We start from the raw sequence: 27487 nt of genomic DNA on the forward strand, positions 1-27487 counted from the left end.
AACGAGTAAATAAACGAGCAATTGACGTCACCTAACCACCACAATCAGCCGGGAATCTCTGAGTGCTAGATAGTGAAGAGTGGGGCACCGGAGGGGGGGAGGCCAGACTAAAAAGGAAATCCTAAATGCGGAAGTCAAGAAATCACGTCACTTCCGTTGGAAAGCAGTCCTATCTTTGTTCGCCTGCAGACACCGATCTGAACGGATAGAAAAATGCAGCGGTTGCGGTTACTCCAACAGGAAGGTGATGACAGTGGGCACAGATGGACAAAAGTCGGCCTCTCAGTCTATGTAAATGGTATCTCTCTCTCTCTCTCTCTCTCTCTCTCTCTCTCTCTCTCTCTCTCTCTCTCTCTCCAATTCATTCCTTCTCTCTCTGCCTCTCTCTCGTATCACATTCTGTGAAATTAACTTTTTCTTCTCTTAAAGAAACGTTGTCAGCCTGTCTCTGCTCTAACATTATTTTCATGGCAAGTGCTCGTCTGAGCTTTAATCTATGCCGTCCCTTACCAAACTTTCACGAAATAACACTCAACTAGCTACAACCACTATCAACAATTTCCCCCGTCCTCTATCTGTGCCTAAATCTAAACGCAGATTGCGTGAACAGAACTGCCTGCCTGTGGAACTGTTCTCTGGCGTGCTTCTTGGTTGACTACAATATTGTAGCCTTCAAGTCCAATATAAGCAAGTTCTTGTTGAGCCGTTACCTTAAATAATCAAATTCTACCTAATTTACACCATAAAGGGCTACTACACTACCACCTAACATTCATTAACCTTTATCCTTGAGTGGCTTTCAGGCAATGATAAGTGATGACCGACCCCCTTGTAAAAAAAAAAAATTTTTTAAATAAAAAATCGGTGTCCGCATGAATCTTGATCAACAAGCAAGGAAGAGGAGCTGACAGAGCGAGCATTAATGAAACCTGGCTTATAACGAAGATGCACAGGAGCATCTTCGTTATGCCCCATGACAGTAAGAGTATACAAGTTAAGAAGCTCAAGGAACTGACAAAGACAAGCGACACTGCGAAACATATTCCTTACACAAAACTAATGTTAAGAAATGGATACGACAAAAATGAAAATGCACTGCTCTATACAAGGATTGAACTCACAACATTCAAATAATGAAACTTTTGCAATTAACAAATATATGCTTCCACCAGTTGCAAGCATGTATTATGATAAACGAATAGATACTAAACTTCCCCTCAAAAATGGAGGAGGTAATTCCTGAAAGGATGGTATCATAACCACAGAACAGATACATCCTTGAATTGAGCATTAAGAGATAGGGCAATGACACAATTTAATAGAAGTGATAATATAGTCTCGCCTTCAGACAGATATCAAATCTCTGTTAGTAATAGACATCCTGGATCAGTTTTTTAAAATTTATCGCCCTCTTCAAGTTATTAATGCTGAAACCACTCCTGTTGTAGACGACTAATCGAACATACGTTGCTATTTGAATGATAATTAAAGGAATTGAGGGTTAATACCTTTAACAACAATATTAGTGCATAAATGAGCAGAATCCATATGAGAGAATTTGAATGCAGCATAATATTGCGATCTGTTAAATCTGTTTTTTGTAGCGAAAAAAGTACGGAGAGAAAATATTGACTGTTAGTCACTAAAAGAGTTCGGCAACGTGCCTTGCATGTGGACAAAGAAATGAAACAGAGCCGCTAGCATTTGTAGCGGCCACAGTATTATGACACATATGCAAATGACCGAGCCAGTGTGCAAAGTGACATCACAGCAAAGGAAGAGAAGGGAAAGAAAAAGAGAAAAAATGGACACATGAATGGAAAGCAACGGGAACACACATGGGCGGCAGAGGACAGAAAAAAAGTGTGGCCAATATGAGAAGGACATGTGGCTCTGTGATAGCATGAAAGACTTTTTAGCATGTGTTGAGATGGCAGGGTTTTGTTAACTATATGGCAAACTAAGAGACTTTTAAAATAATTTGCAATGCGTTGTTGGAAAGTACTGGTAATATATGCCTTTTGTAAAAACTGAAAGAAAAAAAAGTTGAGTCGAGTTTCTTTTTTTTTTTTCTTTGTGAGACACAAACCTTACAGAAAAGTCTCACTTCAGCATGATTTTGAGCTTTTAATAGATTGCTGATGATGGTTTCACTAAATAGGTTATTTCAGTTGTCAGGATTACCAAAAAGTGATGTTAATTTACATGTATTAAACACCTGGATGATGGTTTAAGCTTAGTATATGTTCAGATACTGCATTTCATCTTTTCTGTTCTGTAGACAATGTATGACGAGCCAAACGCTATCACGTCTAATGCCCAAATGACACTGTGCCTGCGTGTTGGTACAGGAAATCCGGTTTGTACTCATTTGCATTTGCATTAGTTTGCGCCCTCGCAGATATAAAAGACGTCGGGGGTTTTTTTTTTGGGGGGGGGGCAGCAGTATTTTGTTGTTTGTTTCAGAAAGAGGACGAAGAAGGGAAATACTCAGTGTCCCGGATTGAGGTCAGGAAGAAAGGAGCAGTAAGAAGAAAAACTGAAAATAGAACATTTTGCTTCATGTTCTGAGTCAACTAGGGAGGAATCCTTCTGGACTGTGGTATTTTTTTTTATTTTTGTTCCAATTTAGAGTACTCCTTTTTGAGTAACAGGATTTTGTACATATTAAAAACAGATGTCTAACTCTGCCCTTGTGGGAAGCTAAGTAAAGAGAGATCATATGAATTGTCAACATCTGTATATATATAAAAAAAAAAAAACAGATGTGTGTGTGAAAATATTTAACCGATAAACTATTAAACTATTGATCATAAAACACTGAAACTAACAAGAAATAGTAATCCTACATCAAAGATGGTTTATAAAAGTAAAATAATGCTTACAGAAATATTTTGACAAGTTAAAGTACAAAATGTTAATTTCAACTTGCTGACATATTTCTATTACTGTTGCCCATGCGCAAATTCATTCGTAGCTTAAAGTTTGAGGTGGTTTAATTTTAAATTTTTCTTATCAATTTGTCAATAGCTCAAATGTTAGGGAACGCGGCTGAAGTGCTAAATGTTTTGAGTTTGATTCTAGCTGATAACGTGCAAGTTTTTTTTTTTTACTTTTAATCGATAACGTGCAAGTTTTTTTTTTTTTACTTTTGAATTAGTGTTGGGACGATTAATCGGAATCGGAAACATCAGAGTTTTGGGGGGTATCGGAATTGGCATCGGAAAAATTTGTGCCTATTTATTGATGCCAAAACCGAATTTCTTTAATTATCTTTTATTTTTTATTTGATTTTGGTTTAAGAAACATCTTCCACTGCTTGTATAATAATAAAAAATATTTATAGATTTTTAAACTTCCAGTAAGATTAAAATCTCTAGATCATCCCCTCACAAGTGTGTTTTTATGTCTGAGAAAATATATTCACATTTAAGATGTGTTTTTACAGTAATCGGGACAAAATAACACTTTTATAGTTAAATATTTACAGATTTATAAAGAATCGGAATCAGTAATTGTATCGGAATCGGGGAAAAATATTGGAATCGTCCCATCACTAATTTTAACTGAAGTTTTTTTTCCTTTTAACTTGTCTTCCTACATGTTTGATATCACACAAAGAAAACGTCTATTATGTGAGGAAACCCATGTCTCAAGGCACTCTGGATACAGAGAAACATAAAAGTTGTTTCAGTTGAGAAGTTATAGTTAAATATTTAGAGATTTATAAAGAATCAGAATCAGGATTTTAATACGGACGGTAAATGTATCGGAATCGGAGAAAAATATTGGAATCGTCCCATTTATATATATATATATATATATTTTAAATAGAGATTTAGCTCTGTAATAATAAATACTTAATCTGCATAAATTCAACTATATTTAAGCATATTTTACCACCGGGTAAGGCCGAGCACCCCCCCCCCACTAGCCATAGAATAAAGCTGCCTGTGATCACCCTTTTTGGGGCTGTTTTATTTCGACCCTCAAGTTGAATACTGAATATCTGTACCCACTTAGGTCATCGTAGATGTTTTTGCATGTTGCCTTTCAATGGATTTGAACACGCACTGCTGATTTCGTAACCATTCGAGCTAACATTACGCTAAATACATGATCGGAATAGAAGCAAAACATTGTTAGATGACGTCATAAGGAATTTTATCCGTAATAAACAAAGATAAAAATGCATCGAGCGGAAAAAGTTTTTAAAAAAAGAAAAAAAAAAGATGTTTAACGATAGACAAATGGCGGGGAAAAAACTGGTTAAGTTTCTAAAACTTCTAAAAGCTTTCAGGATGAACTGAAGAATTTGGGGTTTGTTTTTATTTTAAGTGCCTTGCAGAGCATCCACATTCGCAGCATGAAGATTTTAGAGAAGAATGGAATAAATAAATGGTAAGTGCATTCCACCAACACGATCGTTATCCTTCAACCCCATCATTCTTTCTCAAATTTTAAATAGAGGATGGGGAGACAAATTTACAGCAATCGGCTGTGCTGATTGGATAAACGAACAAAATAAAGTTAAAATCTTAACACCTGACATAGTTGAAAGAGAGAGAGGGAGGAACAGAACAAATAAAGAGGGGTAAGAGAGGCAGAAAAAGATGAAAAAGGGGAAAGGGAATAGATAAGACATACACCTTCACAAAAGAACTAAGCGCTTCCGGCAGAGATAATGTGAATGCAAACATATATAAGTATTATAATTTACATTTGTAGCGAGAGGAATAGTATTTAATTAAGAGGTTTCGACTGGTAACCAAACTTTCAGGTTTTGAATCTCAGCTTGAAACACTGGCCACATTAGAAATATAATACAGCAAAACAGTTGTCTGTGGATAACTGCGTCTCTCTCATATATATATATATATATATATATATATATATATATATATATATATATATATATATATGCGTAGATCATCATATAATAATTAGATCACTCTGACAGATGTTAAAAACATTTTAAAATAAATGTTTAAATTTCAACAATATTTCTTGCAGTTGACGGTGGCCGGATGGATTTGGTCTTTGCTAATGGAGTCGGAGATGGCTTCGTTGCTGGGTTCGAATCCTCTGCTGATTCTCGAAAGGATGAAACACTTGCACTGATGATTCCCGAAAGGATGAAACACTAGTGTCTGTGGGTATTTAATAATCATTACAGTAAATAATTATATATATTATATTTAAAAAAAACAAAAAAAAACAATTATATTTTAAAAAAGCACACACACACATATATATATATATATATATATATATATATATATATATATATATATATATACTAGCAGGGGTGCCCGGCGTTGCTCGGGTGTTTGGAGGTGTGCAAAAAAAAGCAAAAAAACAAAAAAAATGGTTAATTTTTTAAAACTTTGACCCCTATTATGACCTCTTAAAATTTATTGTTTCGGGCTCAAATAACTTTATTAAGTTAGATCCAGGTTCAAGGAACCTATATCTAAAATTTCAAGTGTCTAGACCCAAAATTGTCGCAGGAGTTTGGTAGAGTTCTTAAAGGTCAAATCGTTGAAATTTGACCCCTTAACAGCCAAATTTCTGGCTGACACCCGTCACATCGATTTTCCCAAATCTCAGTACCCGGTATTTCAAATTTCGAGTCTATAGACTAAAAATTGACAGAGTTATTGCGTAGGGAAATGTACACAGACAGACAGACAGACAGACACGTTCACTTATATATATATATATATATGTATATAACAGACAAAGAAAATGGGAAATAAAGAAAAACCGGAACAACACCCATTAATGCTATATTTACTTTCATTGCCCATAATAAAAGAAGAGAAGAAATTGAGACAATCTATATATAAAGCTGAACGTCTGTGTGTGTGTCTGGTCACGAATAGGCTCCTATATGGTTGACTATTATAGAAAACTGATCACATATGATAGATGTATCGAGACACAGGAATGGATATGTTTGATCTGGCATAATGATGATTCATTAAAATTGTGAGGTCTGCATAAGCGCCTGGCTCACAAAGTATGGAAATAAAAAATTTAAAAATTAAAAAAAAAAAAACGTTTACAAGTGTTTTTGATATAGATGTACATTTTTTTTTTTTAAATTACATTTTCACCCAAAACAAGGCACATTGCCACTTTGATGTAGGGGGCCACTATTAGGGACACCGGCTACAGGGGTACTAGGTGGGGAGTTGGGCAGCAAGATATCAATTCACGTTACACTTGAACTTCTGCATGTCAGTACAGTTGGGGAAGCAGGAACCTGACAGTCTAGCGGTTCTGGGGAAGAAACTACTGGAGTAGAAGGCTCTCTTACATCTAGGGATCTCTACTGTGAAGGGGTGGGATTGTACTGCTTGTCGAGTTTGTCGGGGGTATTTTCGTAGAGGGGGTACAAGTGCTTGCAGCTTGTTGGAACATACACCGTTAAAGTACTTGTAGAACAGACAGAGGGATGCTACGTTGCGTCGATGGGACAGAGGCTGAAGCTTGAATGACAGTTCAGGACATATTAGATTGGCGACTCTCTTTTGAACCTTGTCTAGGAGTGAGAGACACCGAGATGCACCGGCCCAAATATGACAGCAATACTCCATACATGGGCGAATGGTGGCCTTATAAAGGTACAGGATACTTTCAGGGGTCAGTAGCTTTCTAGCACGGTAGAGAGAACCTACCTTTTTCGCAGCGGTCCTGGTAATACTCTCAATGTAATTGTTCCAATTCATGTTTCCTGTGAACGTTAGGCCGAGGAGTTTAAAAGATGTGCTTTCAGATAAAGAGTCTTTGGCCATTGCTATTCCTGGTAGAGAAGGTTTCTTGTAGTTATTGAGGGAAACAAGTTTAGTCTTGGCAGCATTGAATGTGACCATCCATTTTTGTCCCCATCCCACTACAGATCGGAGGTCATTCTCAAGTGTTTCTGCCATTTTTTTAGATATGTGTTCCTTTGTTTTCCTGTCATGTATGTTATAGAGTGTGGTGTCATCAGCATACATACCCATCTCACAGACAATTTTGTCAGGGAAGTCATTTATGAATATTAGGAATAATAGAGGTCCAAGGATAGACCCCTGAGGCACTCCCGCATTTATATCATATTGTTTCGATGTACAGCCATCAAGGACAACCTGGATTTTTCCCTTATCTAAGAAGGATTTAATTATGTTAAGTATTCTTCCAGTGATACCGTATGATCTGATTTTCCTGAGAAGACCTTCATGCCATACCCTGTCAAAAAGCCTTAGATATATCTAGAGCTACCGCTCTAGCCTCCCCTGCTTTGTCAAGTGAATGGTATATACGCTCGGAGATTACAGTTAGAATGTCTGCTGTAGAACAGGCTTGTCTAAATCCATATTGTTGGTCAGTCAGAAGTTTAGCATCTGTAAGGTGATGGACTAGAGCTTGGTTAATTATGAACTCAAATATTTTGGCAAAAAGTGGGAGGAGGCTAATGGGGCAGTAATTTGTTGGGTCAGTTCTTTTGCCAGAATTCTTGAGAACTGGTACCACAGAAGCAGTTTTCCAGTAGGCAAGAAAGCAAGATTTATTAAGGCATTTGTTGTAAAGTTTGGAGAGGATTGGAGCTACTTCGGCGGAGTAATTTTTGATAGCACAGCCCAGATGAGATCAGGTCCGCATGCTTTTGCAATGTCAAGATTTTTTATAATGGCATGCACTTGAGAAGGGGTGATTTTCAGATCGTCAAGTGCGACATCTGTCCGCAAAGGAAAGTCTGGGAGAGGGTGGTTAGCAGGGTCTAGTGTGAAGTTGGAGGCAAACCGACTGGCAAGCATGTTAGCTTTCTCGGTTGCTGAGCAAACAACTTCATGATTGTTGGGTAGTAGGGGAATTGTTGATTGCCCATTATTTACTACACTGTTGTAGATTTTCCAGAAGTCACGGGTTCCTAATTCTGAGCTTCGATGCGTTTTTGGGTGGTTTCAGTCAATTCTCTCTTAGCTGTCGCTATTTCTTTCTTAACGTTACTTCTAGCTTCTATATACTTCTGTCTGTTTGAACTGGATGTATGTCGGTTAAATCTGTGGTACGCATGCTGCCTTTGCGCGATAGCAGCTGCACATGTGGAAGTAAACCATTGGGGAGAGTGGGGCTTGCTATAAAATTTCCGTGTGGGGACATGTGCTTCAATTGCTGTTTTGAACCATTCAGTAGTCTCATTTGCGCATTGTTCAGCAGGAAGTGAAAAGATATTTCACCATAGGGCGTCTCTAATGAGATCCCTGATGGCTTCCCAGTCGGCCTTTTTATAATATCTCGTTGTTTTGAGCAATGGTTCTTCCATTTTTGGTTCTAGGGTTTAGAGTGATTTCAACTATTATCACTACATGATCAGCATTCTCAAGTGGGCTGTGGGCGTTCGTAACACAATCGTCAGGAACTGTGGTCAGAAACAGATCTAAAAGTGATGCGTGTTGCTCTTACTGGTCAGGGAAACAGGTTGGAAATGTAACCGTCTGTGATAGTGAATGAGATATTGAGAAGCTATGCGTTGTGGCACCAGCTGCGTCTGTGTAATTTGAGAATCCAATCCAGTTACTGTGGTGGACATTGAAGTCACCAAATACATGAACTTGTGCGCTAGTGTTGAGAGAAAGTGCTGTATCTATGATGTCAGAGACTTTGTTTATTAGGGTACGGTCCTGGGTCGAGGGAGAGCGGTAGAGGAAATAAAAGCAACTAATGTTATGTTGCATGTTAAGTCTAAAGCACATAAAGGCTTGATCGTCCGATTCTAGTTTAGTTTCTCTAGTCAAGGGGAGGGTGTTTCGAATATAGACTCCAAGCCCGTGCATATGTCTGTCAGAGTCCGTACGGCAGAGTGGGAGATATCTGGGCATGTTAAAGTAGTTAGAGGGGATGGAGGAGTGTAGGTTAGTCTCACTTAGTGTAAAGATATCCGGGATGTTTGTTAGGAGAAATGCTTAAACATCATTTAAATTAGTTCTAAGCCCACTTAACCATATATTCACACATGGTAGTGTTTTAATGATAAACAAATGAAAAAAATCTATATTCCAAAGTTCATGATGTTGACCATCTTACAATTTATTCCTTTAATCACGTTGACATTTATAATTCTTGACAGTAACTGTTTCATAGCACAAAATCATTCATTTAATTATTATATCAATCAATGAATCTATTTTGCCCTTAGCTCATCAGAAGAAATAGCAAATATGAATCCACCAAAATAAAATAAAATGCATTTAGGTATGACTAGCATGGGTGTCCGGCGTTGCCCAGGTGTTTGGAAGTGTGTGCTGAGCAAAAGCAAAAAGTGGTAGTAGGCAGGTAGGCTCGAACCCGTACCGTAAAATAGGAAAAGAACGTGAAAAAAAAACAAAAAAAAAAAACAACCTGACGTCTTTGCTGTTGCACCCATCGGCAAACCGGAAGTGACGTAGGTTTAAATGACTAAAACTGCCACTTAACTTTGAATGATAAAAGGATAAACGAATAAACACAAAATAAAATTCATGAAGAATACGTGCATTCGTGTAACTTATTCATCAATCATATATAATTTTCTATCTCTGGCAACATGTTTTTTCCTATTTGTGACATTAATATACGGACTGGAACGATAAAATTGTCGCCCTAGATTAAAACCGGTTTTTTTTTGTGCTGCAGACCATCTACCAGTTGGAAAGTTGGAAAGTTGTGTACAGATCCCAACAGCAAGAGGAGCCTTCTATCATGTCTGAAAGTGACACAATGTTCAACAAGCGAAATTGGAGATGCGCCGCTGTACAGCTCATGCTCTTTACTGATCCAAGTTATGACAGCAGGACCATTGCCAGCACCCTCAAAATGCATCGCTGGATTGCCACAAATAACAGGGACATGACCAGGGTGATGAAAACAAAGCTTTTGGCCACAGTTATGATAATAAATGTGGTTTCAAGTGAGCGCCACATCATGCCACCTCACATCTTTGAAGTGTGGTGATCCCTTGGTGCAATCAGCTGGCCGCTGGCAGACGCTGGGTGTGGCAGCAGGACTGTATGCCATCCTACAAGTCGAGAGACCCAGGTTTGGCTTCAGAAGGAGTGCTACAACTTTATACCCTTTTCTCACTGACACCTCTCCTCTCCTGAACCTGCCGGACTACTTCGTTAGGTCATACATCGAGAACATCACCAACATGACCTCCAACAACATCAAAACCACCCTGATCACTGCCATTTGTTGAGCTCTCACCGGCACTTGTGAAAAAGGCATGCTACTTGTTCCAGACCCATATTGAGCCAGTGATTGAGGTTGAAGGCAGCTACATTGAACAGATGTCAGCTCTACTACATAATCAAGTTACCTGAATTGATTTTTTGCAATAAAACTTTTAAAATAAAGCTGCAGTGTTGTTGTCTTTAGGGGGGAACAACGTTCCATCTTATATTCCTTTAGTATTCGAGTCTATTATTTCCTCCTTATTAGGGAAACAAGATGGCATGCATGATGTCTTTTACATGTTCTTCACAAACTGTTTATCTAATAATAAATGTTCGCTTGCATATTACCAGCAGGCCACCTGGCATTGCCCGGTCATAAAATACGCTTAAATATATTTTGATTAATGCAGATTTCGTATTTATTATTATACTAACCTGGATGCCCGGTGTTGCCTGGGTGTTTGGAGGTGTGTGTTGAGCAAAAAAAAAAAAAAAAAAAAAAAGTGGTAGTAGGCAGACAGGTTCGAACCTGTACCACAAAGGAGGAAAAAAAATGTGAAAAAAAAAAAAAAAAAAAAAAACATGACATCTTTGCTATTGTGCCCATCACCAAAGTGGAAATGATGTAGGTGTAAATTAAAGCTAGATAATCGAATAAAAAAACGGGATGACTTTCGAAAATAGCGGCGAAAAAAGCGACCCCTCCCTGTAGAAAAGTGTCCAGTTGAGAGTGAAGGAATTAATGTTTTCAGCCAATTTTTCGATATTTGTCGTCCGAAGGGTCAAGCTTCAAAACGATACTGATCCTGCAAAAATTTGTCACCTCTGTCAACAGTTTTAAACAGACATACATACATTTAAACAGACAGGTGAATTTATTTTATTATATTGGACCCAATATATAGTAATAATTTAAAAAGTAAAAAAAAAAAAAATGTGTGCGCCACCACCAATAATTGAAACTAAAACGTTTAGCTTAACATTTTACTTTTTCCTTTGACGTTAATGCCCGAGCTATAAAGACACGTTTGCTGCAAGGTTAAAAATTAAAACATGAACCAATAGCTATTACATTATGCATGCATATTCATAATTTGACCTTCACCTAGCAAATTCCATTTTTTCAATTTTCACACCGATTTTCCCCAGCTAAAATCCAAATATAAGGTTTCGCATGGGTTCGAATACCCTATATATTAAGTTTCAGGTCTGTAGACCAAAAACTGACAGAGGAGTTTGGTAGGCAACATTTTTTTAAACAAATATATATACGCAAAAGGAAAAGTTATAAACTTTGTGATTAGGTTTGAGGGGCCAAGTTGAGAAAGTTTTTTTTTTTAATTTTTAAAAGAGGAGGGGGGTTATATCGTTTTAGAAAATAAAAAGGGAGAGAGGAGAAATACGGAGGAATTATTTGGGAATGAAAGAAAATAAGGGCTAAATGAGAGGTTCGAAGTCAGACAAAGGGACAGTGATAATGGAGATCCTGGCGATAGGCAAAGAATTAAGTTAACCCAAGTGAAAGGGACACGAAGAGAGACATAGAAGGAGAGGCAGATGAACAAAGGGTGAAGAGAAGAAAGAACGAGCCGAAGACGGGAGAGAAAATTATAGACAAAATAACGTGAGAGAGAGGGAAAGAGAGATTTGGACAGGGTGAGAGAGAGATAGTTGTAGACGCTGTAACATAACTGTGAAATGACGTCATGATAAGTAAAAAGAAGACTATAAAAAGGAGAGCACGAGAAGACGGTCACAGATATGTTGAACACGTCTGAGGAGGCGATCATGTGGGTGACGTCATAGCCGTAACGAGAAGTCACGCGTGACGGCAGAATGAGGAATAAAAGTCTTTTCTTAAAACCTAAAACAGCGAGTTGAAGTTATTTCCTATTCTTTATCTCCTTTTGCGACTGAGGCTACAACGTGTTGGGTAACGTTACAAGAGAGAGAGAGAGAGAGAGAGAGAGAGAGAGAGAGAGAGAGAGAGAGAGAGAGAGAGAAACACTGCCAAGAAACAGATAAAAAAAAAATCATTTTAAAAAATCGATAGGTTTGGCTATAAGAAGCTAAAAAACTGGACGTTGTCCAAAAATTTTGAACAAATGTTTGCTTTTGAAGCGTCCATTTTTAAACACCGATACGTTTGCAATCGCAGCATCCGTTAACGTAAACATGCTGTTCTTTACCTCCCAATCTTTGCGTTATGAGTTAACCCCCGTCTGCAGTAGATCATTTTGCAGGATGTCAATTAGAATCAATTGGTCAGTAATTGTAATTTATGATCGCACAAGTCGGATAAAGAGGAGGAGGGGGGAGGAGACTGGACTTTGTAGAACAAGAAGGAAATTCTGCGCAGAAAAAATCTAACTCCTCTTCCTCCTTCGCCTCCTCCTCTCTGCCGATCGGGCTCGTCTTCTCTGTTGCACAGTGTGTTCAGATTTTTGATTTAAAAGCGTCAAACGTTCCCATTCATCACGTTTGAGCATTTGACAATGGATATAAGTTACTTCCTTATTGCAATAACACGGAAAACACTTCCTGCCCTTTCTAACCTCCGTCTCCGTTTTTTTTTTTTCTTTTTTTTTTTTTTATGCTTGGCTTTGTCAAAGAAAAGCCAATAAATAAAATTGGTTTCAGATTTAGGGCCAGACAATCTATTTCGGTCCGTGCCTGCTCACTTTCAAAACCAACGTTTGGCAAAAGTAACACTTGTAATCTAATATATATATATATATATATATATATATATATATATATATATATATATATATATATATATATATATATATATATATATATATATACACACACACTAGCATTTCATCCCGGCGTTGTTGTCCGGGTGTTTGGAGGTGTATGTTGAGCAAAAAAAAAAAAAAAAAAAAAAAAAAAAAAAAGCGGTCAATTTTTTTTAACTTTGACCTCTATTATGACCCCTTAACATTTATTGTTTTGGGTTCAAATCAAGTTATTAAGTTAGATCCATGTCCAAGGAACCTATATCTAAAATTTCAAGTTTTTAGACCCCAAATTGTTGTCGGAGAAGTTTGGTAGAGTTCTCAAAGGTCAAATCGTTGAACTTTGACCCTTTAACAGCCAAATTTCTGGCCGAAAACCGATCACAAGGATTTTTCTAAATCTCAGTACCCCGTACATCAAATTTCGAGTCTGTGGACTTAAAATTGACAGAGTTATTGCGTAGGGAAATGTACACAGACACACACACAGACACGTTCACTTTATATATATATATATATATATATATATATATATATATATATATATATATATATATATATATATATATATAGATATATATATAGATATAGATATATATATATATATATATAGAGAGAGAGAGAGAGATAAATGAAAACTGTAATAAACCAAAATTTACATGTAAAATTTATTTTTCGACAGAATATCTTCAATAAACAAAAATCCTTTTACCCCAGAATTTCAAAGAATGCAAAAGAAGGATCTTGCATTCTTTGAAATTCTGTGGAAAAAGGATATTTTTAACCGTTTTTGTTTATTGGAGGTATTCCGTTAACAAATAAATGTTACCAATAAATTGTGGTTTAGTTTTCATTTATGACTCTCATAATAAGCTCTACGTCCTACTGTCATATTGAGCGTTTTTACTTGGTTGGGATTAAACATTAATACTTACATTGCACTGAAGTTTACATTTGCTTTTGCCTAGTTAACTTATCCTATTTATTGCATTATATATACATATATATATATATATATATATATATATATATATACATATACACACACACACACAGAATAAATGACAAAAAATTATATTCCAAAATTCATGATGTTGACCATCTTATAATTTATTCCTTTAATTCAGTTGACTTCTACAATTCTTAACAGTATCTGTTTCATAGCGCAAAATCAATCACTTAATTCTTATATCAATCAGTGAATCTATTATGCCCTTAACTCATCAGAAGAAATAGCAACACTCAATCCGTCAAAAGGAATTGAAATGTTATTTGACATAATTAAAATCCGAAAATTGGAAGAGAAGCTGTAAATACCTTTTTCTTTTTTTTTTTCTATGGCGTAATTGGTTTTCTTTCACTTTCTTTTCCGCCTTCGCATCACGGGTTCGAGCTTGCCTGCCTACAACCACTGTTGTTTTTATCTTTTTGCTCAATACACACCTCCAAACACCCAGGCAACACCGGGCATGCAGGTTAATATTTTATAATCATCCTTTGAAAATATACGTTTTATTTTTTATTACCGTATCTTTCTGTTGAGTTACATTATTGTTTCAGCTACCCAGTCGTTTTTTTTTTTTTGCCGTCTGTAGCTTCATCAGACTTTTACGTTTCTGTAAAAGTCTGAGGAAGCTACAGACGGCAAAAAAAAAACGGCCGGGTAGCTGAAACAATAATGTAACTCAACAGAAAGATACGGTAATAAAAAATAAAACGCATATTTGCTCTACAACAGTATTGAGCACTTTCTTCAGTTTTTATAAATTACCATATATACACACACACACACAGGGTGACCCCCCCCCCCAAAAAAAAAGCTAAATGGAGGCCATCTAGAACATATGCCGTAGAACGGAGAAAAAAAGGTCAAATGCCCTAATGTTTTCATGTGAGGTTTTGAATATAATAAACTAGTTATGACCAAAGTTTCATTTGATTCGGACAAAACACTAAGAAACGGGGCCTAATTAGAGTTGGTACCCGTTTTTTTGGGGGGGGGGGTTTCACCATGTATATGTTCTACCCCCTTCTTGAAGTGTATTGACAGGAAGCTTCACATGCCTCCCCACAGTGACTTCGTTCATAATACATTGTAGTCTACATTGCACTGTAGAGAATTACTAATTTATAAAATTATTTGTAAATAATGGTTTTACTTAAATTTTAAAATGCAAATGTCAAGTAATATGGTTCAATTTTAAACAAACATTCATGACGAACGCGCCCCTGTCTTATTAAAGAACCAACTGTTGATTTTATAAAATTATTTTTACATAATCTCTTGAATTCAAGTTAAACGTACAAAAGTCAAGTATCGTGGTTCAATTGTGCTCTAAAAAAGAAACATTCATTTCGAACGCACTCCTTTCTTAAAAAGAATGTATAGCGGATTTCTAGGTTGGGCTTTTCTGCTTGTGCGGTGATAAAACTTTTCAAATGCACTCGTGATGTTAAGTTGTATAAGTATTAGCTTTGGTCAAAATCGAACTTCCTTCTTGAATTAGATTTTTTTCAATACTTATCAGGCGCTTTAAGATATAAAACCTGTGTAAGAACACTCTCACACACATCAAGCACCATTGTATGCAATTAAAAAAGAATCAGGCCAGTCATTTCAAAGTTCATAGGGTACGAACTCGCATACACACACAAAGTTCCTTTTATATATATATATATATATATATATATATATATATATATATATATATATATATATATATACAAATAATTTGTATATATATGTATATATATATATATATACACACATACAAATAATTTAATATTTATTTAAAAAAATATCGTTAATAAAACCCCTTCAAGAAAATAAAGTTGAGCCGCTTTAGGGAATTAAGAAAAAGCAATATTCAAATGCAATATCCCGACTTCCTGTCGTTGAATACTCTGACTGTTTACAGTTTATGTCCACTGATTTGACATCTGGAGATATTTAATTTCCCTCAGTTCTTGTATTAATTTCTAGTAGTCTGAACCTAGCCTACAAAGTCAAGGGTGACACTGTGACTGGGTCCGAATCCCCTGACTGGCAGTGATTATCAATTCCTATACTGATGATTGTGTAAGTATGAAACGCTAGTGTCTGAAGGTATAAAAATATTTGTATTTTGGATTCTTCAGACTACTGTTCTCATCTTTGTTGTCATTTTCACAATGTTTTGGTTAATGTAACCTCCGACTTTCTTCAGGTGTATCTTGTCAGGCTCGGGAATTTGAACGAATTTCGAATGGAACTCTTTATTTACTTGACGAGGGTAGCACACTCTTTCTGTATGCCATATAAACGTAAACAGCGCCGCATATTAGCACTTCCGGGGCATCGCTAAATTGCCTGAGCAAGAAGATTATTATTATCATAGTGTAGTGGAATTAGATTTGTTTTAAAGAGAAAGATTCAATTCAAGGACAAATATGGTTAAATGACGTTTTAGGAATTTAACTTGACTAGATTCTATAAATAAATAACAAGAAGGAATTTTAGATAAATAAAAACAAATATGTTTTCGGAAAAAGGAATGTTTTCATAACTAGCACAAACAATAATTTAAAAATTGGTATGACCTCTAAAGTCTGATGTAGAGGTCACTGTAGGATGATTTGGATCTTAGTAGAGACACGTATCAGTCAAGAGTTGGAAGTCGGTTGAGAAGAAGAACAGTGTGTGAATAATTGTGTGGTGTCATCATTGTTACTGTCATCTATATATATATAAAAGCAAAAATGTATGTATGTATGTATGTATGTATGTATGTATGTACGTACGTACGCTTTTCCTCGATGTCCACAAAAGGCTTCTTTCAGAGAAGCGCTCGCTCGGTTCACAACTTCTTAAAACTTTTTATATCATCTATAAATTGTAATATCTCAGAGTTACCCACGGAGCTCGCCTCTCTATTTAATTTTATTGACTTTCAAACGTTAATTATTCCACATTTCCGGCACGCGTTACATTCGGTTTTCGGTATAAAAAAAAGCAAAACTCGACTCTAATCACTGGCCGAAAGTTTTAGGCAGACACACATACATACATTTAGACAGACAGGTGAGATTTATATTATAGACTAGTGAGGGGTACCCGGCGTTGCCCGGGTGTTTGTAGGTGTGTGTGAAAAAAAAAAAAAAAAAACAGGTGACGACGCGCAGTTGGAAAATAGTAAAGTGTGAAAAAAAAAAACGCGTGCCGATGCTGGAAAAGTGTAATATCTGTTCCGACAGATACTGCAAGCTATGACTAGCTAGGACTAGCTATGACTAGCAAAAACCAGATGTGGGGGCAACCCCACATTCTTGACCTTTAACCAGCTCCCATTTCCCTCCTCTCGGGAGCTGGTCCCCTTTTTTCCCTTCCCCCTCCCTTGACTCCTCACAATAAAAATTGGCCTTGTGCCTAATTTGCTCGGTGGGGGAGCAAATAAATACAACTGGCCAAAAGCCAGTGGTCTCTAGAGAGCTAAGTAACGTTTGTTCAATGTCGACTTCGTCATATCAGACGGTAGCTTTTATTTTGAGACGAGACGCTCCCCCTAATAAACAGGGAGCGGGTTTTTAAAAACAAACAAACCGATTTATTTACCTCATTAAAAACTGTCCTGCAGAAAATGCTAACTGCTGAATAGCTATCGCCGTCACGTCAATCAAAAACACGCATCTGTTTTTTTCACACTTTACTATTTTCCAACTGCGCGTCGTCACCTGTTTTTTTTGTTTTTTTTACACACACCAACAAACACCCGGGCAACGCCGGGTACCCCTCGCTAGTCTATAATATAAATCTCACCTGTCTGTCTAAATGTATGTATGTGTGTCTGCCTAAAACTTTCGACAGAGGCGACGGATTTTCACGAGATTGGTCTCATTTTGAAGCTTGACCCTTCGAACGATAAATATAAAAAAAATTGGCTAAAAGCATCAATTCCTTCACCCTCAACTGGCCACTTTTCTACAGGGAGGAGTCGCTTTTTTCACCAATATTTTCGAAAGTCATCCCTCTTTTCCATTGACTAGCCTTAATTTAAACCTACGTCACTTCCGGCTTGGCGATGGGTGCAATAGAAAAGACGTCACGTTTTTTTTTTTGTTTTTTTTTTCACATTCTGTTTTTTCCTGTGCGGTACGGGTTCAAGCCTGCCTGCCTACTACCACTTTTTTTTTTTTTTTTTTTTTTGCTCAACACACACCTCCAAACACCCGGGCAACGTCGGGCATCCAGGCTAGTATAAAATGTTTATCGAACTCTTAAATGCTTACAAACTATTATATAGACCGTTGGTATTATATACACTCCCCCTCTTCTTCACCAAAGAACGTTTATCTAACTCTCCATCAATGGAACATTGTCTCCCCTCGTCGCTTGAATCCCCCTCCATGTACAAGTATGTGTTATTCCCTAAAAATAACTTGTTGATATGTCTATGTCATCGTTTCAGTTCAGCTCAAGCAAAGCATTGTTCATCGCAAAAGTTATATACACACTAGCATCTATTCATCGATAATTTGATAGGCCGCTATCACATAACAGTATAAAAATAATTTGTTAAATCTTCTTATATTTTTTTATTCTAAAACATTATACCGTTATATATTTTTTGCTTCTGAATAAATATTAATAATTGGTTTTCCCGACAAAGCCGTGATTGAACCTAGTAATTTACTTCCGTTCGTCTGTTTGCACTTTTCTCAATAATCACGCCTTGGATTTTTTTTTTATTTTGCACAAACATTAGTCATGGTGAAAGTAAATTTTTTTTCACTTGTGAAGGAGGATCCCACATGCCATGCTTTTTTTTTTTTTTTTGAATACTTGGGCAGTAATATTTTATGCTTAAGCAATCATCAGTGCAAGAAATGCTAATTTCTGTTGATAACGGGATTTGAACCCGGTCAACAAAGTCAACCTTGGCTTTGCAGTTTAGCACTTTTCCCTTTAACTGACACCTGAGTAAGGCTGGATATGTCAGCTAATCATGTATCAAATTTGGGGGAGAGGCGAGTATAGAGGGGTGTACAACTTTCTCAAACTTTGTTCTGATTGTGTAACCCCGCCCCCACATAAACACACACACCACATAAACACACACATCAATGAAATAAAAACCAAAAATTTTTTCGTGTCTCCAGATGAAACATTTTCACCGCCATTTCCGTGTTGATTATTGCACTGGAAATCTTGTATTATTTTTTCAGTTCATTTGGGAGATGAACAGTTGAGCTTGTCATATTTACGTTTTTGTTTTTTTTTGTTTTTTTTTAACAGAATAAAGAAGGGATCTAAGGAAGAACAAAACCTACAATTTGTGTGCTATTGGATAAAAAAAAGGATGAATGGACAAAAGACAATAACGATCTTGCCTGTCAGTATTTTCTGAATGATTCCGTGTGTGATAATTTACCTTTTTTTTTAAGACGAAAGTTGAAGAATAAAAATCGAAATATGTCCATTCGATCTATGCGGTTAGTGAGAAAACTTATTTCAACAGACAAACGAAAATTCTATTCGAAACTCGTGCATAACAGACAAACGAAAATATTATTTCAAACCCAAGCGTGACAGATCGACTGAAATGCTATTTCAAAATCGAGCATGACAAACAAACAAAAATGTTATTTCATATTCAAGCATAACAGACAAAAATTCGAACATAACAGACAAATAAAAATGCTATTTAAAATTCGAGCATAACAGACAAACGTAAATGCTATTTCCAAATTCGAACATAACAAAAATGTTATTTCAAAATTCGAGCATAACAGGCAGACGAAAATATTATTTAAAATCCGAGCATTACAGACAAAAATCTTATTTAAAATCCGAGCATAACAGACAGACAAAAAAAATATTTAAAATCCGAGCATAACAGACAGACAAAAATGCTATTTCAAATTCGAGCGTAATAGATAAATGAAAATGCTATTTCAAAATGACGGCGTGAGATTTTGCCATTCTAGCAAAGAGGTTTCAACATCCTTCAACATTCATCGCCATTGTATTCCCAAATAGTTACTCATCTCGCACTGACTAAGCTCAACGTTGCTTATCTTCGGTGATCTAAGAAGAACCGGTGTGTCATCGTGTTTATGCCGTATATATTGAAACATGACATGCCATCTCATCGTACAAAAATACTTGGACTTAGCCCCATCAAGATCCGTTCACTGAAAAACTGCAAATTGTATATTTAATAACAAAAATGCTATTTTAAGCATGATAGGTTGACGGACAGACAAAGCCTCTCACAAAGATACCAGTTCGCAAAAAAAATGAAAGAAATTTTAAAAATAAACAAACGAAAGTTATAGCGACTTTATTTTAAGCATTTTTTTTTTTTTTTTTTTTTGTATGTGTGAGTGTGGGATTGTTGATTGTTGCATAATTTGGTGAATGGGTTAGTTAGATGTCATCAGAAGCAATAAGTTTATATAGACATTAAATAAGTAACCCAAGAAAAGGATGTTCTGTATATATATATATATATATATATATATATATATATATATATATATATATATATATATATATATATATATACACACACACACATACAGAGATTTACAACCTACCTCCGAAATACACACAAAAAACCCTGACTTTTCTCACAAAAATTATCGAGGTAGACGCTTTGATTCTGTTTTATTATGATCAGTATAGCAATTTTAAGCGGGTCAATTGGAGTGATTTTTTTTGGGGGGGGGGAATGTCAACTAATGAAGCGATCAGAAAAAACATCCTTCTAGCAAATAGGAACAAAATGATCACTCGGTGCATAGTGTTTAATTTGGAAAAAGAAACATATATATATATATATATATATACATACACACACACATACACACACACACAGTATACATTAGCTAAGATGATTTTGTAGTTTGCTTTAAAGCATTGGGTGAAGTGGAAAAATGCTGTGTTTGGGGGGGGGCTATGACAATGGCAGTTTATGAAAACGGTCTATGTAGTAAAATAAATAATTGATAATTTTTTTAAAAAATGTCAATTATTTTCAATTATATATATTATTCCCAAACATAGTGTGCCACATAAGATGATAGGTGGGTGTGAATTTCCCCAAAATTTGGAGAATATATTTCTTTGTCAAGGGAGGAAAGGAAACGTAAACAGCTCTTGGACGTGGTTACATTTTGTTTGTGCCGTTGACGTATGTTGAATTTATATATATATATATATATATATATATATATATATATATATATATATATATATATATACACACACACTAGCAAAAGTACCCCTCGTTGACTGGGTTCAAAAACAGCCTACAGAAAATGGACTCTGATTTATGAAAGTATGATAGGTTATGAAAAGGAAGAGTTGTAAAGAGATAGCTTCGAAATTGGAGGTATCAAAACCAAAGCAAAACATGATGAAAGTAAAAATAAAATAGATAAACCCCATAATTCATTATACCATACCTGTTCACACTGAAACACTTATCACAATATTCTGTGGATCTATATTAAAAAACCTTGTTAAACTTTGTGACATATTTCCATTCTATGGAGGTCAGGTGCGAACGAACACCCCATAATTTTATTATACCATATTTCTTCAAACTGAAACATAATTATCAAAGTATACTTAAGCAGATAGATCTGAAAAATCTTTATTAAAGTTTGTGCCTATTTCCATTCCATGGAGGCCAGGCGCGAATGCAGACCCTACAATTTTATTATACCATCCCTATTTAAGTTAAAACATACTCATCAAAGCATTATAATGTACACCTATATCAAAAACACTTGTAAACGTTTTTTTTTTTAGTTTTTAAATTTTTTATTTCCATACTTTGTGGACCAGGCGCGAACGCAGACCCCACAATTTTAATGAATCACTGTTCTCCCAAATCAAACATACCCATTCCTGTGTCTCGATACATCTATCATTATATGTAATCAGTTTTTTAAAATAGTCAACCATATAGGAGCCTATTCGTGACCAGACACACACAAACATTCAGCTTTATATATATATATATATATATATATATATATATATATACATACACATATATATATATATACATACACACTCCTATAAATTTGTTTTTTGTGGATTAATAATCATTTTAAAAACCCTTTTGTTCTATACAATTAAAAAAATATATATAGCTTTGTTATATATGGGCTGTGAAATTGCATTGATCTGCAAAAGATCTAGCTAATTTGCATATTCTTTTAAATATTCATTTTGATTAATTCCCTATCAGTTTTTTTCGGTTTTCTTATGGGATTATCAGCTTTATATTAAGACCGGCCAAGTAATTCCCAAGAAAAAGTAGAACGGACAGGTAGACAGACAGATAAATATAATATAGATATTTTCACATCAACTGTAAGACAATAGCAAGAGAGATACAAGTAACATGATACATAAAGGGAATTAAAACTAAAAGCGTAAGTTAATGTACACACTAATGTCCAAAGATAATTGATAAGAAATACATGTACTGTCAGGGTAAACAAATAAATGTCATATGCATGGGCAATGTATATATCTATAAAAGTGAAAATGTGTGTCTGTGTACATTTTCCTACCAAATAACTCTGTCAATTTTCGGTCTACACACTCGAAATTTGGCATAAGGAGTATTGAGATTTGGGAAATTTTTTTTAATCCATTTTCGGCCAGAAATTTTGCTGTCAAGGGGTCAAAGTTCAACGATTTGACCTTTGAGAACTCTACCAAACTCCTCCGCCAATTTTGGGTCTGAACACTTGAAATTTTAGAATTGGGTTACTTGGACATGGATCAAATTTTTTAATTCAGTTTGAGCCCAAAACAATAAATGTTAAAGGGTCAAAATTGGGATGAAAGTTTTTTAAAAAAATTGACGCCTGCGGTCTCTACCAACTTTCTCTATGGTAGTTAAGGGAGACTATTATATGGAAAGGCATTACCGTACATATTCACACTTTTTAATATATACATAGGTACGTAAAGTTATGAACAGTACACTGGGCCCGACCAAAGCCGGGTGGAACTGCTAGTGTAATAAACTTACATTTTGCTGAATATGTTCTGAGAGTGAGTGACTGTGAAATGAAGGAGTCCAAAAACAACCATAATCAGGATTAGTGAAAGGCTAGCCAAGATGGCAGCCTGCTGAACCACATCCAATGTCTTGAACGTCCAACCCAAAAAGAAAAAGCTATATAGTTTTTAAATTTGTATGTATGCCAGTGGTATTACCACTAGACAAGTTTAACTGGCTTATTCCAAAGGAGGAAGTGTCAAGGGAAATATTAAATTCACAAACGGTCCCCAGTCGCATGTATATTTCAGTCAAGGGAGGTGATAATGTCAGGTTTTTGCAATTCTTAAAGGACGGTGTTGATGGCCTTTTACCTACAGCGCCTGGTACTTCCAAACGGTTAACCACTTAGTACTGATCAGGCTGAACATTGCTTAACTCCAACGATCTAACATAAACTGATGTGTGAATGTAATTAAAATTTGTATGTTGATAAAATTAAACAAGTTTTTGATTTCAGGAAACAGTAATTCTTTATCTGCACAGTATAATTCAGGGGAGAGAAGTTGGATATGGTCCAAGGGAGATCACTCCAGGAAATTCTGAGTCAACGTAATCTTTTTGTTAGTTTTTTCATCACTAAATATGCAGATTGAATGAATTCAGCTTAAGAATTTGTTTTCATTGTTAATATTATTTTTTCAAGAATTTTTACCATTTGTAGAGCTGCATTAAGTCTACATAATCTATGCTTATCACATAATACTCCAAGAGAAAGAGAAGACGATTCTAAATCTGAGGAATTTTCAACAGAATACTTCCAATACAAAGAGGATCATATGATCAGAAGAATATAATCAAAAAAAAATAAAAAAACGAAATTTTCTAATTATATGTAAGCAGATTTATGAAAGACTGTTTCAAGGAATTGCTTTAAATCGTTGGGGATTAAAAAACCGTTTTAATATTGATTTAGGATTATATAAGACAAATTCGGTTTTGTTTATGGCATATCAACGTTTTTTGGGGGTTTTTTTTTTGTATATTATTTACATGCAGAATAAAAAAAAAATTACCTAATGCGAGTGATTTATAGAATTTTTATCAAGTTTTTCTCTCTTTTTTTTCCCCCCCCCCCATGTCATATCAACCCCATTGTTGTTCGATACTGCACTTCACCTTTTCTGTCCTCGGTGAAATGAGACGATTTTTGTTGTTATTCCTGTCTAGAGCGCTTCTTTAGTTGGCTGTTCCCCACATTGAGGACTGACCTTGTGTCTGACACTGCCCTCCTGGGGAGGCAAGTAAATAGGTAGATTGACACAATGCGTGCGTTATGACCAGGAAGGCTCCCCGGAACATTAATATTCCGCAACGGGAAGTAATATAAACTGATGTACTTTTCATTAGGTTTTTTTAAATTCATACTAACAGGGAGACTTGACGTTGCCCGGGATTGAATGCTAATCACAAATCATTCTTGTCATCGAAACCAATGAAATCTTCCATATTTTTAAATCAAATTCATTGATTGCCTGCTCTAGTTAGGTACCCATCGCAGTGCACCAGAAGAAAGCTTCACATGTCTCCCTGCAGTGGCTTTGTCCACAATACATTGTAGATGACATTGCACTGTAGAGAACCTACCTATTACATTATTTTTATATTATAGACTAGCGAGGGGTACCCGGCGTTGCCCGGGTGTTTAGAGGTGTGTGTGGAAACTCCGGGGTTGGGGGGGGGGGTTTAAAAAATAAATGTTTTGGTAGGTAAGTATGAAGATCGAACCCGAACCCTTGAGGCAAAGTTGTAAATTAAAGTGTGAAAAAAAAAAAAAGTGCGACGTTAACCATTGCCCCACCGCGATATGCTAACGGAAACACGTTTGAATTTATTTAATTACTTGGATTTGGCAGGTGTCCGTTTTAATGAGTTAATGAGGTCAAGTTTGACTGCGGGATAGTATTCATTTACTGCAGAACGTTTTTTTTTTATTTTTATTTTTCCAAGATGTTATAGGAAAAAGACTAACCCACATGCGGCGAGCGACAAATGTTGAATATTTATCTTCCAGAAATCGAGCAAATTAAATAGACAGGCAAGCTTCGTTGTTAACTGTGAGATATTACGATTTATATGTGATATAAAAAGTTTTAAAAAGTTGTGAACCAACCGACCGCTCCTCTGAAAAAAGCCTTTTGTAGACATACAGAAAAAGCGAACACACATACATACATACATTTTCGCTTTTATATTTATAGATGGCTTGAATTACAGTTTAAAACGAAAAAGTCAAGTATCATGGTTCAGTTATGCTTTGAACAGAAACATTTATTTAAAGAACGTACTGTTAATTTTATATGCCTGGCCTTTCTGCTTGTGTGATAATAAAACTTCTCAAATGCACTTGTGATGGTATAAGGTGTTAAAATTGCCTGTTCATGCTTTCATCAGATTTTTTTCTATCATCGATACTTATCAAAGACATTCCGATACAAAACCTATCCAAGAACACTGCAAGAAGCATAAAGTACATTTGTGTGTGCATTTTAGCATTACTGGTAGTTTAAAAATCAATAACTATTTATTTTATTATTATGACCAGCAATGGAAGGTTTTGTTTTAAATAGAATCAAATGAAAAAAAGATAGTTTTAAGAATCGTTTTGGCATCGGAAAACATGCACAAATTTTTCTGATACCAATTCTAATACTCCAAAAAGTTATGATTTTTCCGATTCCAGTAAATCATCTCAACACTAGTGAAAAGGGAGTCAGGTGCAAGTCAATTTTTTTTTTTTTTTTTTTGAACTTGTAAGCATTAGGTAATTCCAGTGTAACAAATGTGTGGCACTATATCGTTAGTGCTACGGTTAGTGGTTGTTTATGCACCCTGCCCCTGCAGAGCCAGGTGGTAATCTGGCTGTACGCGGAGGGATACATAGAAATTTTTATTTTTTTTTTTTTACACAGGAATCACCACATTATCAAGGCCAAGAGGCCACTCAAGGATAAGGGCTAAAGAGTGTACAGTAGAAATTGGACAATATAGTAATCATTAGTAATGAAAATTCGGTAAATTTGATAACTTATATGGAACGGCTCATCAAGAACTTATTTACATTAGACTTGAACACAGCCATATTGTAGTCAGCCGGAAAGCATGAAAACGGAAGACAATTCCACAGGCATGCAGTTCTAAGAAAGAAGCTTTGTTCGTGGAATCTACGTTTAGGTTTTTTTTTTTTTTGAACTTGTAAGCATTAGGTAATTCCAGTGTAACAAATGCGTGGCACTACATCGTTAGTGCCATGGTTAGTGGTTGTTTATGCAGCCTAGATTTCCCTTCCCTGTTTTTTCGGTTTCTTTTCGTCTGGACGCCATGAGGTGAGCACGTATTTTTCAGTCCCTCTGTAGATGAGAGGAACGGGAGCCCCCCCCCTCCTCTCATTATTAGTTAGGTTAGTTAGTTTAAGAAGTTACTGTATGAAAAAGTTTATTGTATGAAACAATTGGACAATAAAATAGTTAAGATCCTCTATATACATTTGTATTGTGCATTGTTTGTGCTGTATTGAATGTCTGCCTAAGGTCAAAGGAAATGGACTTAAAGACGAAGAAGATCCGATGCAGAATGACACCTCCAGAGGAGAATGCAGCCCTGAGTATGGGAGATGGCCACACCCAACATTTCAGGTATGTCTTTGGTTATACCTCTGAAAAGACATCTAATCGACAGATCTTCATACGCAGACGGTTTCCAGAACATTTAGTGTAACACGTGGTCGGTCACACACCAGGGACCAGGCAGATCATGTTATAATTGTAAGACAATTGAAATGGATGAGAAATCAGATTTGGAGAAAATATATTTGAACGGTTTTGCTATCTTATTGATATAACTGTGGCACAGGGTGGATCAGGTGCTCTCAAGCAGAATATACAATAAAAGTTTGATTTCTTGATCACCTCCTCTCCTGACTCAGAAATTAAAAAAAAATTTTTTTTTTTTTTTTACAAAGAAGTCACCATTTATCAAGGACTGGAGGCCACTCGAGGATAAGGGTTAATGAGTGTACAGTAGTCAATGGGACAATGTCATCGTAATCGTTAGTAGGTGAAATTTGCTAAATTGGATTACTTAAGGGAAATGGCTCATCAAGAATTTGAAACAAGATAATGCCTTACTCTTTGAAAATAGAAAATGAGCAGTACTTACGTGGCTACTCCAAGGGGCCACTGGTAAAAATTCCTATTATCCACGTCTGGACTGTCGTAGACAAGAAAAACAAATTTAATCGGTCCTCCATGGATCTGCATGTAGGATTTGATCCATTCATTATTGCATTGTTCATTGCCCAATAAAATCACAGCCACGTTTTTTAATTCCGTTAACGTCGGAACGAAATCCAGCCAAAGTTTGGCAAAGTCAATTTTTGAAGATTCTCTTCCATTTAAAACCAAGATTACATTTTCTGTATTTTTCGGGACTTTGCTTGGAATTACCCCAGGACCAGTCCGGAATCTGAAAGAGAAAATAA

General features: G+C 35.9%; 1 protein-coding gene across 1 annotated transcript in view; it reads right to left on the minus strand.

The window, feature by feature from the left end:
- The window catches only part of LOC145246541 (ribitol-5-phosphate xylosyltransferase 1-like), a 565148-nt gene that overhangs the window by 22996 nt on the left and 514665 nt on the right, over window positions 1-27487 (minus strand). The window contains exon 4 of the mRNA XM_080108144.1: window positions 27166-27471. Coding sequence (XP_079964270.1) covers window positions 27166-27471 — 306 coding nt within the window. The remainder of the gene's footprint in view (window positions 1-27165; window positions 27472-27487) is intronic.

This window comes from Euprymna scolopes, chromosome 24 (assembly GCF_053919585.1).
Source record: "Euprymna scolopes isolate OS-2025 chromosome 24, ASM5391958v1, whole genome shotgun sequence".
Taxonomy (NCBI): Eukaryota; Metazoa; Mollusca; class Cephalopoda; order Sepiida; family Sepiolidae; genus Euprymna; species Euprymna scolopes.